Below are 15960 nucleotides of genomic sequence, written 5' to 3'. Positions count from 1 at the left end.
TGCGTAAATATAAATTACAATTAAATAAAACCGATTATAAACTTATTATAGTATCATTTTTTTATCCTTCATAAATTATGTTACGAGGTATATAAGTATGTTAAAAAAATTCAAATACAAGAAAGAGATTAGTGTATTTAATTTATTATAATATACATAAAAGCTAGACAAATATGTGCTAATAAGGACATATCGTTGGCTCCTAAATTGCCAAGAAAAGGTAATCAATGAGTTACATTAAAATAATAGAATTATCTTAAAAAGTACAAATTCCTTTCTTTTCTTTTCTTTTTTTTTCTTTTTTTCTTTATCGATATAGATTAATTTTTATAATTTACATTTTTTTGCAAGAGGAGAAAAAAAAAGAAAAAGAAATTAGCAGGTAAAATATATAATTTAAATATAAATTCACACTCTCTCTTGTGTTGTAAGAATACGGTATATTTATATGTAAAATACCAATGGTTCTCTCTCTCATTAATACTGATTATATTAATCTTTATCAGTCTTATCTCTTGCCCAATAATCAATCTATATCAAGAATCTGATTGAGATTTATAAAAAGAAAAATGACGATTATTATAATTAAAAGGAGCGAACTTTGGACAGGTGCTAGTTTTGGACAAGCTATGTTGCGCAAGGCAATTAAGTGACATTAAAATTCTCTCTCTCTTTTTTTTTTCCTTTCTTTCTTTTTCCTGTCTATTTTAATCATTTTATAATATATGTCTTCTCTCTTTCTATATGTTAGGCACACTTTAAATCATATATATTTAATTATATATATATCTCTTATTGTTAGCTAGTTAGTTTATAATATCATGTGTGTGACTACAAATTATTTCTATTAATGTTTCATTTATATTTATTTTAAGTTTTTGCATATTAAATACTATCAGAGTGCATTTTAAAACATACATACATACATGATATAAATATCATTTAAAATCTTTTTACACCTCTTTCTTTCTTTCTTTCTTTATCGTTGTACCATTACATTTAAATAATTATATATTATAATGATTTTTCAATTGAGTGAAAGAATATTGTAGCAAATTTCAAGTACCATACGTATATATCATCATCATTATTATTATTATCATTAACATAACTTGTCGTTAACAATAACTGCCCTAGTTTCAACTTATTCTCTTCAATAGTTAAAAAACTTAAAGAAATAATAGAACAATATCATGATATCGGTTGCAAGTACTTTGATTCACTAAATTGACTCGATGTAAAGGATCTTTTCTTTTATATTAACGATCAATATTATATCAATTTACCATATAAGAATGCATATTAAGGGTAACAATTTTAAGTCTTCTTTCTTTTTTTTTTTAATAATACAATCCTAACGGCATAGAACATGTGGTACAGAATATTTTAATATTTAATGACACGAAGGATTTGATTATTGATAAATTGGAAATGTTAATAATCATTTTAATATTTCATTGAAATTGTCTTAAAAATATCAAGATACATAGATGCTTGTTCATTTGCGCGTTAAGCGTTGATACGAAGGAGGAAATATTGCATATGCATTGCTTATATGTATATACATATTGTTTTTTATACATATATATGAAGTATACATATATATATATATATATACCTTACTATACTTTATCGTTTACGAATAAAAGTACGCACATTTATAGAATAAATACGATATTATTACGTGTTTGGTACAAGTAAAGACTGCTGCAACATTTGATAACTATATTTAAATAAATAAATTGTTTAAAAAAAAAAAAGAAATAATTCCTTTCTTTTACTTATCGAGAAGACACACATAGAATGTATGTCGTGTTTTAGATGATTCGTATTTAAATACAGTAGAATCAATAAGCTATTTTGCATAATAATGAATACTAGAACACAAGCTTGTTTTTTTTCTGCAAGTAAATCTCAGATAATCATCGATCCACGCTGCACCGTTTGGAGGGAAGATTAGGCAAAAATAGCTCATTGTTTCTTTTCACGTATTATAATAAATTAAAGAGGAATGATGTGGTAGTTAAGTTATCGCGAGTAGTATGATTAAGTAGCTCACATTTACTATAGAATGTTGAAGAATAACTATGCTTCTACAAGGAGCGAAGACATATTTTACGTAGATGAAAAAAAGTTTCTTTTTTTTTTTCTCTTTTTGTTTCTTTCAATTATTATTTTTATATCATAGCTGCGAAACATATGGCACGTTAAATTGCATTAATTTGTCATTGTCTTTTTTCTTTCCTTTTCTTTTCTCTTTTCTTTCAAACGCTTTTTATAATTCATCTTTTTATATATTTTTTTTTTATTTTACTTTTTTTTTGCTCCATTACGATGATCTCATAGTATTCTACATAAAAAGAAAATAAGAGAGTAAGATTGTGTATATATATATATATATATATATTTTTTTTTTCATTCTTTTATAGTCGCTGTGCTCACTCTGGCATTTTTGGCATGTAATGGCAGTAAATCATCCTATTCTTTTTTTTTTTTTTAGAAAATTATTTCATAAAAAAGAGAAATCAGAAAATAGTACTTCGACGATTAAAAATCTTTTCAAGAGATATATATATATATATATATATATATGTTCTCTCCTACGTATATTTTTACGCGTATAGTAAATGTATTGTTTTAACACAATTATTTTTTTTAAAAACATCATTCCTCTTTGCTATACATTTTTTTTGGTTTTGTTTCAAGCACGATAATAAAAATGGATCATATTCGCAATGGAAATATAAAGATATTTTCTGCCAATGTATGATGAACAATATTATGAAAAATGCCCCTTAACTGATGGCAGATCAGTGCGCTGTGGTTTCGCTGTAAGTAAAAATATTACGTCACTAGATTTTCTTTTTTTAGAGATACATTAATTGATTAACATAAGTGCATTGCATATCGATTAAGCGGTAACATATAAAAAGCAAACATTCCATTGATGAAAAACGTAATTTTAAGCGAAATTTGTATTACCAGCATTGTCCAAAGTCGTCAGACCTTTCGTTTTATAACAATGAATATAATTGGCATTGACTTTGTTCTGTATTATTTTACCTGCACTATGTAGAAAATATTTTTCGTTAATTAATTCTTCATACATATATATATATATATATATATATATGTGTGTGTGTGTGTTCTCTCTACAAAGTATTAAAGATAAAATAGTAATTTGAATCTGATGTTGTAATATACAGGGTGTCCTATAACTGGTGATACAATTGCGAACAAGGAATGAGTATATAAAAAGCTAAATTGAAAATCCTCCACTCATCAAAAAAGAATTTGTTCATTGACGATATTTCTAATATTGGTTCTATATTCTTACGCTGATCGAACAAGTTTCTTAATTTCCAGGCTTGCAAGCTCATTCAAGTGCATACGTATTAAACAAATTTTCAAATTCATTTTTTTTCTCCAAAATAAAGTTTCATACACACAAATTCGATTCTACATTTTCAATTTAATTTTTCTCGTAGAATCATTCACGGCTCGTTCGTATCATCTGTTACAGGACACCCTGTATATTCTATAAATATATATATATATATATATATATATATATATATATATATGGCTATTAATTATAATTATAACACTACGTAAACTTTACACCGTAATAAACAACAGAACATCTTAATAATAGATAAATATTAATTCTTACAACTGTAGTTTACGCATATATATTTGACCATATATCAAACGGTATATCAATATATGAATATTCGTCCTAAAATCTATTATACTTGTTTAATATTCGTGTAGACAAAGAGGAGGGGGGGGGGCGACATGATATATATCTGTTAATCTAAAAAAAGAAAAAAAAAAAAAAACATAAAAAAGAAAAGAAATCTTCTTTCGTTCGTATTAAAACAAACTAAATGTATCAAGAAATAATTAATTTGCTTAATAATCATGATTTTCAAAATCACAGATACATTTGAAACTGTACAGTTTTCTCGAGTACTTACATAATCATCAATGTTTAATAAACAATGAAATCCAAATAAGACTAGCATTATTACAATGGAGCCCTAATAAATAATAACATGTATTATAATATATTCATACGAATATACAGAAATAAGAGAAGCTTTTGTTTTTTAACATAAATTGCGCTTGTCTCGCTCTTTAAATTTAGAATTATATTTTTTGATGAGTGTAAGAAGAAATAAAAAAAAAAAAAAAAAAAAAATAAAAAAAAATAATAATAATAGATGACGATATATCTTTTGTCATCGTTTATCATCGTCAAAGCTATTCCTTAAGACGAATATTTGCTTAGCCAAGAGACTTCTTTAAAAAAAAAACTTCTTAGAAAATTTTAATAATTAATTGAATCGTTCCTTTTTTTTTTCTTCTTCTTCTTTTCCTTTTGTTAAACATAATATTCGAACTCGAAAAGGTTGGTTGGCACGAGTGAACACTATTAAAATATAGTCTTGCTAATAAGATAATATAAACGATGATCATTTGATTAAAGTTTACACATTTTACATAATGCTCTTAACAAATATTGAAATAATTTGTGCCGGTCAATAATTATATTATATGCCACTTTTCGAATCGTGTTATTATCCATGGCTCGGCTATAACAATATTACAAAGCTGAAGTTATATACGATTAGGTATTACGTATGTATAACATATAGTTACCTACACAGAGTGCAAATTTATATAATAGGATTTACAAAAAAACAATGTGTGTGTTGCGATAGTGATAGTAGATTATTACAGTAATATACATATAAAGTCTTTATGTGTTGGTAAGTTTAATGTAAGAATGTTTATATATGTGCTCATAATTATGAAAGTGGTGTCTAAGTCATATATATATCTCTTGTTTCAAGATATTTAAAGGATTACATTTAAACATTAAATGAATTCTATATAATATTGAAATAACAAACACTATCTAATAATTCATTTTTGACAATATCGTGAAAATTACATTGAATTAATTGAGTTTAAAGTAATGTGGTGTGAAATAACTGATTAACTCATTTTTTTTTTGTAATTTTGATTTAGATCACTTTCATAATTATGGGAACATATATACATATATGTTTATATAAAACATATTAAAAAGACTTTTACACGATTATAGAGAAAGCCTAAATACCAAAAATAGTATCGATTTTGTATTTAGTATACCAATACCATAATACGTCCAATATGTATTTTTCATTGATCAAGCCCTATTTTTTGTTTTTGTTTTTAGAGAGAGATAAGAGTATTCAACGCAAAGTGTGGTCAGTAAGATAAGCAATAAAAAGGAAAAAAAAAAATACACTCTTGAGATATGTGAATTGTGCACCGAGAATTGTAAGTTATATATAATTAACATAACAAAGATGTAAGGGTGATGTAACTAGTGTGTAACAGAACAGTATTTATATATATATATAATAAAAAAAAAAAAGAAGTGCATGTTAGGCATGTTGCAATTTAATATTTGTGTCTGTCAGCTTACACAGTCTCATACTCGCGACGAATCGAGCGAGCCAAACAGCACGCAAAGGTTACTCCGATCAACTGAAATCAATAAATAAAAATGAATATTAATAATTTTTTTCCGGGGTTGTTTTTCTTTTTAACAAAAACTCGTACGAAGCTTATGTTTTAATAACATTTTTAATTCCAATGTTATCCTGTTATACGATTTATAATCGCAATTGCATATTCAGTGCGTGTCTCTCGTATTAAATTGATTGTTCTTTATTTTTGCATAATAAACAAAAATATGATTTAATTAAAAATTAAATGAAATATCAATTGTTAATTACCTGAGTAAGAGCGATCCCTACACCGACGGATGCCAATGCTAAAGAATTGTATTTAATGGTTTTTTCTAATTTAGGCATACACCCATCGGCATTGGAATAAATCGAATTAGAATCACATTTTTCTTCGGTTGAAATTTCCGTACAACAAGAATTCGGTACAGCGTTATCTATGTAACCATTGGTGGCCCAATCCGCTGGACTTCTTATACCACAGCATTGTAACTAGAAAATAATGTAGAAAATCAATGAATACATTTATTACAAAGGTATCACGCAAGAAAAATAATTATATTCGTAATTTGAATATGATCATGGACTACATATTTCGATTATTATTATTATTGTTGTTGTTGTTGATGTTGTTTACGATTAACCCGTATTTAATAGCGGAAATATGTTTAGTAATTGATTCCAACGATTCTTACACAATTTTCCTTTCACCGGTGAAGATGTATATATTGTGTAAGTAATATATGTATATGGTGTCCTATTTGAATTTTCCAAGTTATTTCGATAAAAATATAAGATTCGATTGAATAAAATATATATATATATATATATATTTTTTTTTTGTAGAAAAATAAATGATTATGATTGTTATATTATTATTAACATCCAACCAGAGATAACATAAAAGGTGATTCAAACGAGACACTCTATACATTTATACATTATACTTATATATAACATGACCCAGTGTATAACACACTTCGCGTAAATACCAGATTTATATTAAGTTTACTTTACCATAGTAATCGATCGAGCTTAAATATCACAAGCAAAACAATATTTAAAACAATATATACACGTAGTGTGGATAGTTTCTTTGAATACAATATATATATAAAAGAATTTTTTAATACTTTGTAATGAATATAAACAGATGATCATTTTTTTTTAGATATTTTATAGGAAAGGCTAAGGACAAGGAAGAATTATTAGACGTATAAGAAACTCAGTATGCTAGCAAATATTCAAGGATCTTTGCATATAGTATCATTAATGTGAGCTACGTACAAATAAAGATAGATACGATACGTGTAAGTTGCTACGTGGGTAAGGTTATGAGAAATACATAGACGTAGTAATATACGAGTCGTATATTCACGTATCATATAGTATGCAATAATCTAACATACTAAGGAAAAAAAGATGAAGAATATATCGATCTAGAATTTACAAAGCGAATATTTACATCTATTTTTTACAATAATTTATAGAAAAATTCAAAAAATCTTATCCTTCTCAATCACGTAGCCATTTTGTTTCTTCTTCTCTTTTACGATACAAATGAGACATGAATATTTCTATCTATTCATCAATAATAATTATATTCGTATTTGTACGTATTTATAATTCGAAAAAATGGAAAATTCTTTTTTTCAATTTCAGTATTTTATTTTCTTTTACGAACAAAATGGCCGACAAAGATGAATTTCTTTCTACGAAAATCAATTACTTTGTAGAAAAAAAAACTATAGAAACTTTTAATGAATGTACTAAAAGTTTTATATCAGTCAGGAAAAAAAAAACCAAACTTTTTTGTTTTTAAAAAAACAAGACTGTGAAATTAAATACGATTCTAAGAAATGTCGAGTATAATGTGCCAGTGTACGGAAAAAAACACCTATAATGATTGATATTATAAAAAGACTATTTATGTCTGTTTAGTATTAAAATACACTTACGTCGTATTGCATTACATCCCAAGATTTACGAATGCTCTCATCGCTTTTGTATTGGTAAAATGTTTCATTCAAACGATTATGCAACATCGAATCTACTTCGCTACGCATTACATATCCTGAGATACCTGCACCCAATTCGAGTGCGAAAATAATCATCAAGAAGACCGAGTACTGAAAAAAGAAGAATAGTAATAGTAATAATAATAATAATAATAATAATAATAATAATAATAATAATAAAAAAATGTAAGATATAGGTTTCGATAAAATGTAATATGGCAAAATTGTAAAAATGGCGCCGCAAATAACGGTAAATTAATTATCTCTGTTTTATTTTGTTTTCAAATAAACGAAAAAGAAAAAAAAAGAAAACAAACAAAAAGGAACAAGTGCTTACAGTTATCAACATGCAATGATTTTCTTTTACTGCGCCGCAACAACCGAAGAAAGCCACCAGAGAAACTATAATGCCAACTATTATCATTAAGATAGGTGCAGCGAAGAACCAGCTGTCGACGAAATTGTTGTAACCGCGATAAACTACCAGAATTACTGCGCCTACGGAGATGAAGACGATACCGCTTATCTGCAACAATAAATTTATTTTCATTAGTAAACTTATTTTAAATGTAGAAGAAGAAGAAGAAGAAGAAGAAGAAGAAGAAGAAGAAGATGATGATGATGATGATGATGCTGAAGAAGAAGATGTTTCGTAGGATAGGATAAAGTTAAGAATCAATTAATTTTCATGATTAAATGGAAACAAAGATTCGTAAGGATAGTAAAAGCTCGATGTTGTCTCTATCTTTGTCGTTATTCATTAATAATTCATTGAAGATATCGATCGAGACTGCAACTTCAGCAGTCGTTGAACTTTAACCAAATAAAGACGTTCCTACGAAGACATTATTAGCAATATCTGAGATAAAAGAGAGAGAGAAAGAGAGAAGGGAAATAAAACGAATACAATATCAATAGGTAATTTTATATAGAGTGTCTGTAAAATAAATATTCCATATATGAAGATAGAAACGTAATAATATGAAAGTTAATAGTTATATGTTTATGTTAGTATATATTATGCTAGAGAGATACTGGGTATTATTATATAAAATATTTGTAAAATATATATTGCATAATTGAAGATAAAAACAGAAAACAATTAGAAAGGTAATAATTTATATTATTTCTCTTGAAGTATTTATTAAAAATGTTGTTGATATATCAATTTTTCTATTCCAAATGGTAAAATATATTGATAAGTTTTGTCGAAAAAATAAAAAAAAGAAAATAAAAAAATATTCAGCCACCTTATATATTTCTACGTATGTAATAGCATATCTGACAGTCGTAGGTAGAGTTTACTTTAAAGACGCTGACAAAGATTCTACCCACACGCTTTGTCTTACTTTGATTTACACGCACCTTGAATACACCTACTTATATTATATAATATAATATAATATATATATATACAAAAGAGAAAGGGATTCATTTTTTGTCCTTGTATTATATTCTCTCTAAATGAAAAAAATTATTTTCAATCATAGAAGATTTATATTTCCAGATAATTTGTTGTAATTGTCGGCTGAAAAAAACATTTAGCTCGTCCCTCGACAAATTAAAAGTTATTTCACGTCCATGAGACATAGTTTCTGGTACTTGCTTATAAACCACCCCCACCCCCCACCATATCACCAAGCTCTATAGTGAAATCGATCATGTGCGACCTAAGTAATCATTCATATCTTCGCGCGAAAAACAGAACGACCACTGGCAAAGCGAACGAATTACGAATTTAGTTATCGATTCGGGTGGCATCGAATCGATCGATAAAAATAGGAAAAAAAGTAATAGGAAGGAAAAACAATATTTCTATCTTTCTACTTTATTATGATATAAAACGACGAAGGAGAGAGAAAAGAAAAAGAAAATGAAAGTTAACCTTAAAATCAAATACCAAACGATCGACCAATCACAAAGTTCTTTTACCGCCATTATTATTACTACTATTATTATTATTATTATTATTATCATGGTACCTTTCTAATAGTAAAAGTTTAGATAATCGTACCTAACCTATCTTAATCTTTAATAATAAGATTTTAAGGGGGAAACAAAACGTACGAAGATGCAGATATGTAGATAAAACGAGTGCGTCCCACTAAAGGGTTTTAATTAAGGACAGAATTATCCGTTAGACGAGTTAAGTAAGTAGGGCGTGTGTTCGTCTGGGGACAAGGCTATACAAGTTGTGTGTATATTTGTATACATATAGTATATATATATATATATATATATTATAGGAAAGAGGGCAAGGTAGAACACGTTAAAGCTCCTATTATAAAACGAACAATACACAAACACATATACTTTTTATTTCGATTACTTTCTATATAAATATTTATATATATATGTTACCGGAATAGTGGAAATTCAGGTAATGTTAGCAATTCCCCGACATTGCCCTGAATGCAAAGCGTTTTTTTTGACAACGTAGGAAACAGAAGAATTGTTACGGACTTTTCCTAAGCATTGGATATAATACTTAAGCATTCTATAGAACACCAACAGCACAGAACAACCAAGAACACAGAATAGCAAAATCGCTTTGCATTGAGGGCAATGCCGAGGAATTGCTAACATTACCTGATTTCCCATTATTTCGATCATTCGTAAAAAAAACGTTCCGAAAATATATTTTTTATGTAACAGATAATATCTACTTGCGAAAAGGAAGAAATGAAATAGATAAATAAAAGAATAAGTTTTCATGGTTTCCTTTCACTCGATTTTACACACTCTCTCTAGAAAATGTAACCTATAGGAAATAAATGAAACGTATAAAACCGAACGACGCGTTATAATTTAACCTTTTTGTTTATAATACTTTTTTTAAGCCATATCAACGTTAACACGCTCGAACGATTTTTATTAATAATTATTTAATAATTAATAAACAATGTCCTAGAGATAAATGATTTAACAATTATCTTTGAGTATTCAATTAATTCTAAACAATATTATTCGATTATAAGAAAAAAAAATCAATTTAACTTATCAACATATTAACAACTAATTATAAATTTATTAATCCAATTACATTGAATTAATATTTCGTGCCGAAGGGTAATTACGAGAGTGTACTCTAAAAAAATGGAAAAAAAAAATAAAAACAAAATTGATATTAATATATTTTATCTATTGAAACAATTTATATCATTAAAATGAATCATCAAATAAATTGGATTGATTTTTTGGTACACTTACAGCCTACATTGGTAATTACCGGAACAATTATGTTAACAATTCGTGAATAAAAAAAGATACAAAGTAAAATGTTAATCCTTCGAGAAAGATTTATACGATATCGAAGTGTCTAAAAAAGGGAAAGAAATCCAAAGAAAGTTAATCATTAATTCTAAACATTTATCGGACGTATACTTCCGTTTATACATTTACATTCAATCATAAGAAGAACACAGTTAACACCTACAAACGAAGAAGAAGAAGAAGAAGAAGAGGAAGAGGAAGAAGAAGAAAAGGAAGAAGAAGTAATAGTAGTAGTAGGATATTGACGAAACGTAAAAGGTAGAGTATAATACGTGATATATAAATCGTAATAGTGAAGACGAGTGGTAGTATATAAAATGTCGATTCAATATGACGCCATAATACTTCGTTAGTTACAATGGTATCGATGCTATCGTACTTTCTCCCTCTGACTTGTTCAAAACATGTCGTCTAACGTTATATGGTTTGCAAAGCTTGGCTAACGGAGGTTACGTACAACCCTACATTCTCACATGTATATATATATATAAACACATCTATATTTATATATGTGTGTTATTCTCTCGAGAAGTTGACCCCCCTTCGACAGAAAACGACGGGCATTGCCTGTACACTATCTGCCAAAAGTTTGGAATCCTTACGGGAATTCTCGGAGAAATGGAATATTTATAAAGAGAAAGAAATAAAATAAATCGTTTCGACGTGGTTGATTTCTGTTCGTCAACGAAAACTTATCAATTAGGTATTTTAAGTTTGATATTTATTTTTGTTAACGTCTGTCAAGGAATGAATACTTTTTTTTTAAATTATCTTTATATATATAAATACTTTTAATTTTAATAACAGTTTGTGACATATGAACATAAATGTATTTATTAGGTTAATTTATTTTTACAGAAAAAAATAAAAAAGAAATAAAACAACGTGGATTTTAGGTTAGCCAATTGAATATTATTCTTAGACCTTAAAATACTTTCTTTTGTGTTTTTTTAAAGATTTAATAAAAATACGCGGGTAAAACTTTGGAAATGAATTGCCCGTACGTAGAGAAGAAAAAATAAACATAACTTATGTCAACGTACAGGCACAAAAATGTTTTATTTCCGAGTTGTACACTTTCAAGTACGGTCCGATAAGTGTAGTTCTCCAGTTATGGTTTATTTTATTTGCTGGAATGAAATTAAATATACTTATGTAGTCAAATATTTAACCACGTTTGAAATAATACTAACTTTTGAGATCATTATCATCTTTTCGATGTTAGAGAGATAAATATTTTAGGATTTGCGTTGACATAAACTACTTTTTTTTTTTACACGCGTGACGAATTTTTTATTGACAATTTCTTTGGGTATTTATTGTTATACCCGGTATACATATATTTATTACATTACTCTCCTCTTTCGATAAGTTGATTTCCCCTTTTTACATTTGGGACAAAAAAACAACGGGCGTTTCACGTTAAAGTAATACAGGATGTTTCATAATAAATCGAAATCATTTCTAAAAGGAATAAATAATGTATTCGTTAACGATTATACAAAAATATACTTTTCTCATAATAAATATTATTTGTTTTATATACAATTTGGAAACTCGAACAAATAAAATGTTCACTCTTTGAAACAATTCGATTAAAAATACGAAACGTGTGTGTGTGTGTGTGTATCGTATATTTTTAATTAGTAGAAATTAATTATACTCTCGCGATAGGTCTGCGGAACATTTTATTCCTAATTCCTAAATCAAATTATCAAAACATAAAGGAATCAAAATATAACTCCGAAAAAGTAAGGTTATATTGAATATATTATTATTATGCGTTTATAAAAATTTGTTAATGCCAATGCTTAATTATGTTGATGATAACGTATAATATCATGAAACACACACAAGATATAATCAAAAGTATATTTTTACGTTATTTTAAAAATAATATCGATTAATCCGATTGTAAAGATCACCCTGGGAACTCTTATGTTAGTTCACCCTGTATAAAAGCGTATACTTCAAACACTGAACATATAATTTTTCTTCTTTTTATATTCAATATGCGCATTTATCTTAAGAACACAAAAAATGGGACATTCATGTAAGTAAAGTAAGTAAGTAAGTAAGTAAGTAAGTTAGTAAGTAAGTTAAGTAAGTTAAGTACACGAATGTTACATTAACTTGCATTATATTCCACTATAAAACATGTACCATATATATATATATTTATTTAAAAGTAACCTAAGATAAATCCGATAAAAATATTCTTTACTGTTGTACTACACGAAGTACCTTTTTTTCTTTTTTCTATTTACTGTTTGGCAGTAAAGAACGATTTTATCGATTGAAACGATAGAGAAAGCTATTATTGATGGAGCAATCGTGGAGGGTTATTTGCCCGAACGGGAAAATAGGAGGGATTGCAGAGGGGAGGGGGTGGGTGGGAATAAACGAGAAGACAGAGGGGGATTTAATAAATATATTAAATGTACGAGCGAACGTCAGAGTTCGAAAAACTCTGACCTGGTTTCCTTTTGAGAAAGGAAAAAGAAAACAATTATCATCGGTAAAAATCGAGTTTTAAGTAACCTCGATTGAATAATTTGTTTTTTCTTCTTCTTCTCCTTCTTCTTCTTCTTCTTCTTCTTCGTATATCTTTCTCTCTTTCCGTTTCGTATATATGTCGTATGCTTTACACTATGTATAACACATCTATATAAATGTAATTTATGTATATACGAGACATCGATTAGAACCGAAAAGGAAACCTTTGTCATTTTTTATTCATTAACGTTTTGTTTTATCGATCGAATAGAATTGTTCTTATTTTTTTTCCTTTTTTTTTTCTTTTTTTTTTATTTCAATTTTATTATCTTTCGAAGAGTACGTAAATTCAATCGGACGCGTTTCCTAATTGATTTGATTTATTTTCATGATTTTTCTATCGTATTGTAATTCGATTGAATTCAAATGGTCGCGAGAAATTGAAATAAACGAATTAGGACAAAAAAGAGAGATAAAAACACACGCACACACACACATTAAGAGGAAAGAAATTTGAAATAAAATGTAATTAAATTGTAAAAAAAGGAATGATCTTTTATTCGTACGTAATTCAATTCAACGACTAAATGATCCCATTGAACCCTTGAAATGATGGAAATAAATGAAATAAAATATATCAAAATATGAAGATACCGAATGCATTATCAAAAAACGAAATAATACCTCGCGTTCGTATACGGTTTCATTTGATAAAATTACGAACGTGTCTTTAAAAAATCAAAATAAAATGAGAAACATATAAATAAAATAAAATATAAATAGAAATAAAAAAATACTAAGAGATATATGATTAATAATTAAGAATACAAATTCTCTCTCGTATTCGAATGCTGTTCAACAACTTGATCATAAAATTATCAAAATATGGTTTCTAATCGAACATAAATAAATAAGATAAAACAAAATCTTAAAAAAACAAAGATAGAAGAAGATGTTTTTTTTTTTAAATACGAAAATATCATGAATTTTTAACATCACGGTTATTTTTAGTAACCAACTAAAGTTACAATATTACTATATTATACAATATAGTTATATTATTATAGTGGTTACACGCAGCCTACACATTTCTTGTAAGTTCTTTCCTTTTGTTTCTTTCCACTTCAGTGACTACTACACACACAACCATGACAGGAACCCACCACACCAAACCAACCATTTCTCATGGGTTCGTCCATTTCCTATCGGGAGAGAAGAAAGCTAACGACGAACGGTGGAGAAGAAACTTTTCCTTCGACGAATGAATGAGTCACGCAATGATTTAAAAGCAAAGAAACAAGAAAAAGAAGAAAATAATCGAAGAAAAAGGGAAATAAACACTTTTACAAACGAATGATTACCAACATTAAAAGTGTTCTCGTTTTACTTATTTTTTTATTTACCGTTCCTTTCCTTTCCCTCAACACCCCACCCCACCCCCCAAATATGATTTATCTCTCTCTTTATCTCTTACAGACTGTAAAAATAAAAAATGAAAAGAAGGAAAACGAGAAAAAAACAAAAATAATTATATCGCTGAATATAATCTGTATAGTTCGTTGATTTATAAATGAAAAATAAGAAATACAAAATATGCGATAAGAAGAATAAATTTTCATTGGAGATATTGAATTTCTAAAATATTTTAATTCAAAAATTCGAATCGAAATATTACAGATGAAGTAACGTAGTCCAGCTTGACCATAAAATTATCAACAAAATATATTTATACTATATAATATACTATTATTTCTATAATATATATATATAAATATAATATTAACGTACACACACACATAATATTTATTTCTTATTTAAAATCGATAAAATAAACAAATGAGTAACAAGATAATCCCCCATCATGAATATGATGATATTTCTTCTTACGTTAAATATAACATGTAAATTTAATAACAAAAAAAAAAGAAAAAGTAAATAAGAAAGAGAGTGACAGATAAAGATTACACACACACACATACGCATACAAAATAAATTCTTTTTCTTTTTATAAAACGTCAATAATAAAAGAGAAAGAGAAAGAGAGAAAGAAATAGAGAGAGAGTACAATGACACCGTTAGTTCTCGTTACTCACCGCGAATATCAAGTTGAAAAGGAATAGCAGGTATTTCACGCAAGCCATAGTGCCGGACACCATTTTTTCCTTCACTTTTTATTTCACTTTCTGTTTTAGATTAGGCGCGAAAAATATGAAAATATTAATACGGATATATATATAAATATATTATCTATTCGTTTTTTTCTATCGTTTCGCCTTAATTATATTAAATAAAGTGAATGATTTATTTGACACTTAAAACGTTATGAAAATTTCTTTGAATTATATCAACGATCTTGTACGAATAAGAATCGAACGTTACTACCCCTTCGAACGTTCGTTACGAAGTGTCGCCTAGAATTATGTATTTTTGTTGTGTTACCCGAGAATACGATGGCAGCATGCGCGCGCAACTCTTTTAACCCCCCACCACCATTTACCTGGGCGCACGCTCAAGGATGTATCAAGCGGTAGGTGATTTTTTTCCATTTCATATTTTTCAAATATTTTTTCGTTCTTTTTTTTTCCCCATTAGCGTTCATCCTCATAGATTATGGTTTATCGATCATAGGAAAAATCGTAACTCGCGAG

At 27.5% G+C, this 15960-nt stretch overlaps 1 protein-coding gene across 1 annotated transcript; it reads right to left on the bottom strand.

The window, feature by feature from the left end:
- Window positions 1-2757: 2757 nt before the first annotated feature.
- Window positions 2758-15545, bottom strand: LOC122516644 (CD63 antigen-like). Its single transcript, XM_043634620.1, has 6 exons — window positions 15406-15545; window positions 7881-8069; window positions 7484-7654; window positions 5796-6017; window positions 5483-5544; window positions 2758-2829 (listed from the first exon to the last, which is right to left on the bottom strand). Exons 1-6 carry the CDS (start codon window positions 15466-15468, stop codon window positions 2811-2813), a joined length of 726 nt encoding a protein of 241 aa, XP_043490555.1. The 5' UTR covers window positions 15469-15545; the 3' UTR covers window positions 2758-2810.
- Between the last annotated feature and the right edge of the window lie 415 nt (window positions 15546-15960).

The sequence above is a fragment of the Polistes fuscatus genome, unplaced genomic scaffold (genome assembly GCF_010416935.1).
Source record: "Polistes fuscatus isolate 324 unplaced genomic scaffold, CU_Pfus_HIC Scaffold2, whole genome shotgun sequence".
Taxonomy (NCBI): domain Eukaryota; kingdom Metazoa; phylum Arthropoda; class Insecta; order Hymenoptera; family Vespidae; genus Polistes; species Polistes fuscatus.
This window is presented reverse-complemented; position numbering and strand designations above follow the sequence as displayed.

Coding starts and splice junctions, on each gene's coding strand:
- LOC122516644 (XM_043634620.1), bottom strand. CDS start 15,468: ATGGTGTCCGGCACTATGGCTTGCGTGAAATACCTGCTATTCCTTTTC. Junction 7,655..7,880: donor ATCATTGCATGTTGATAACT/GTAAGCACTTGT, acceptor TTCTTTTTTCAG/TACTCGGTCTTCTTGATGAT. Junction 6,018..7,483: donor GGGATGTAATGCAATACGAC/GTAAGTGTATTT, acceptor ATTATTTTCTAG/TTACAATGCTGTGGTATAAG.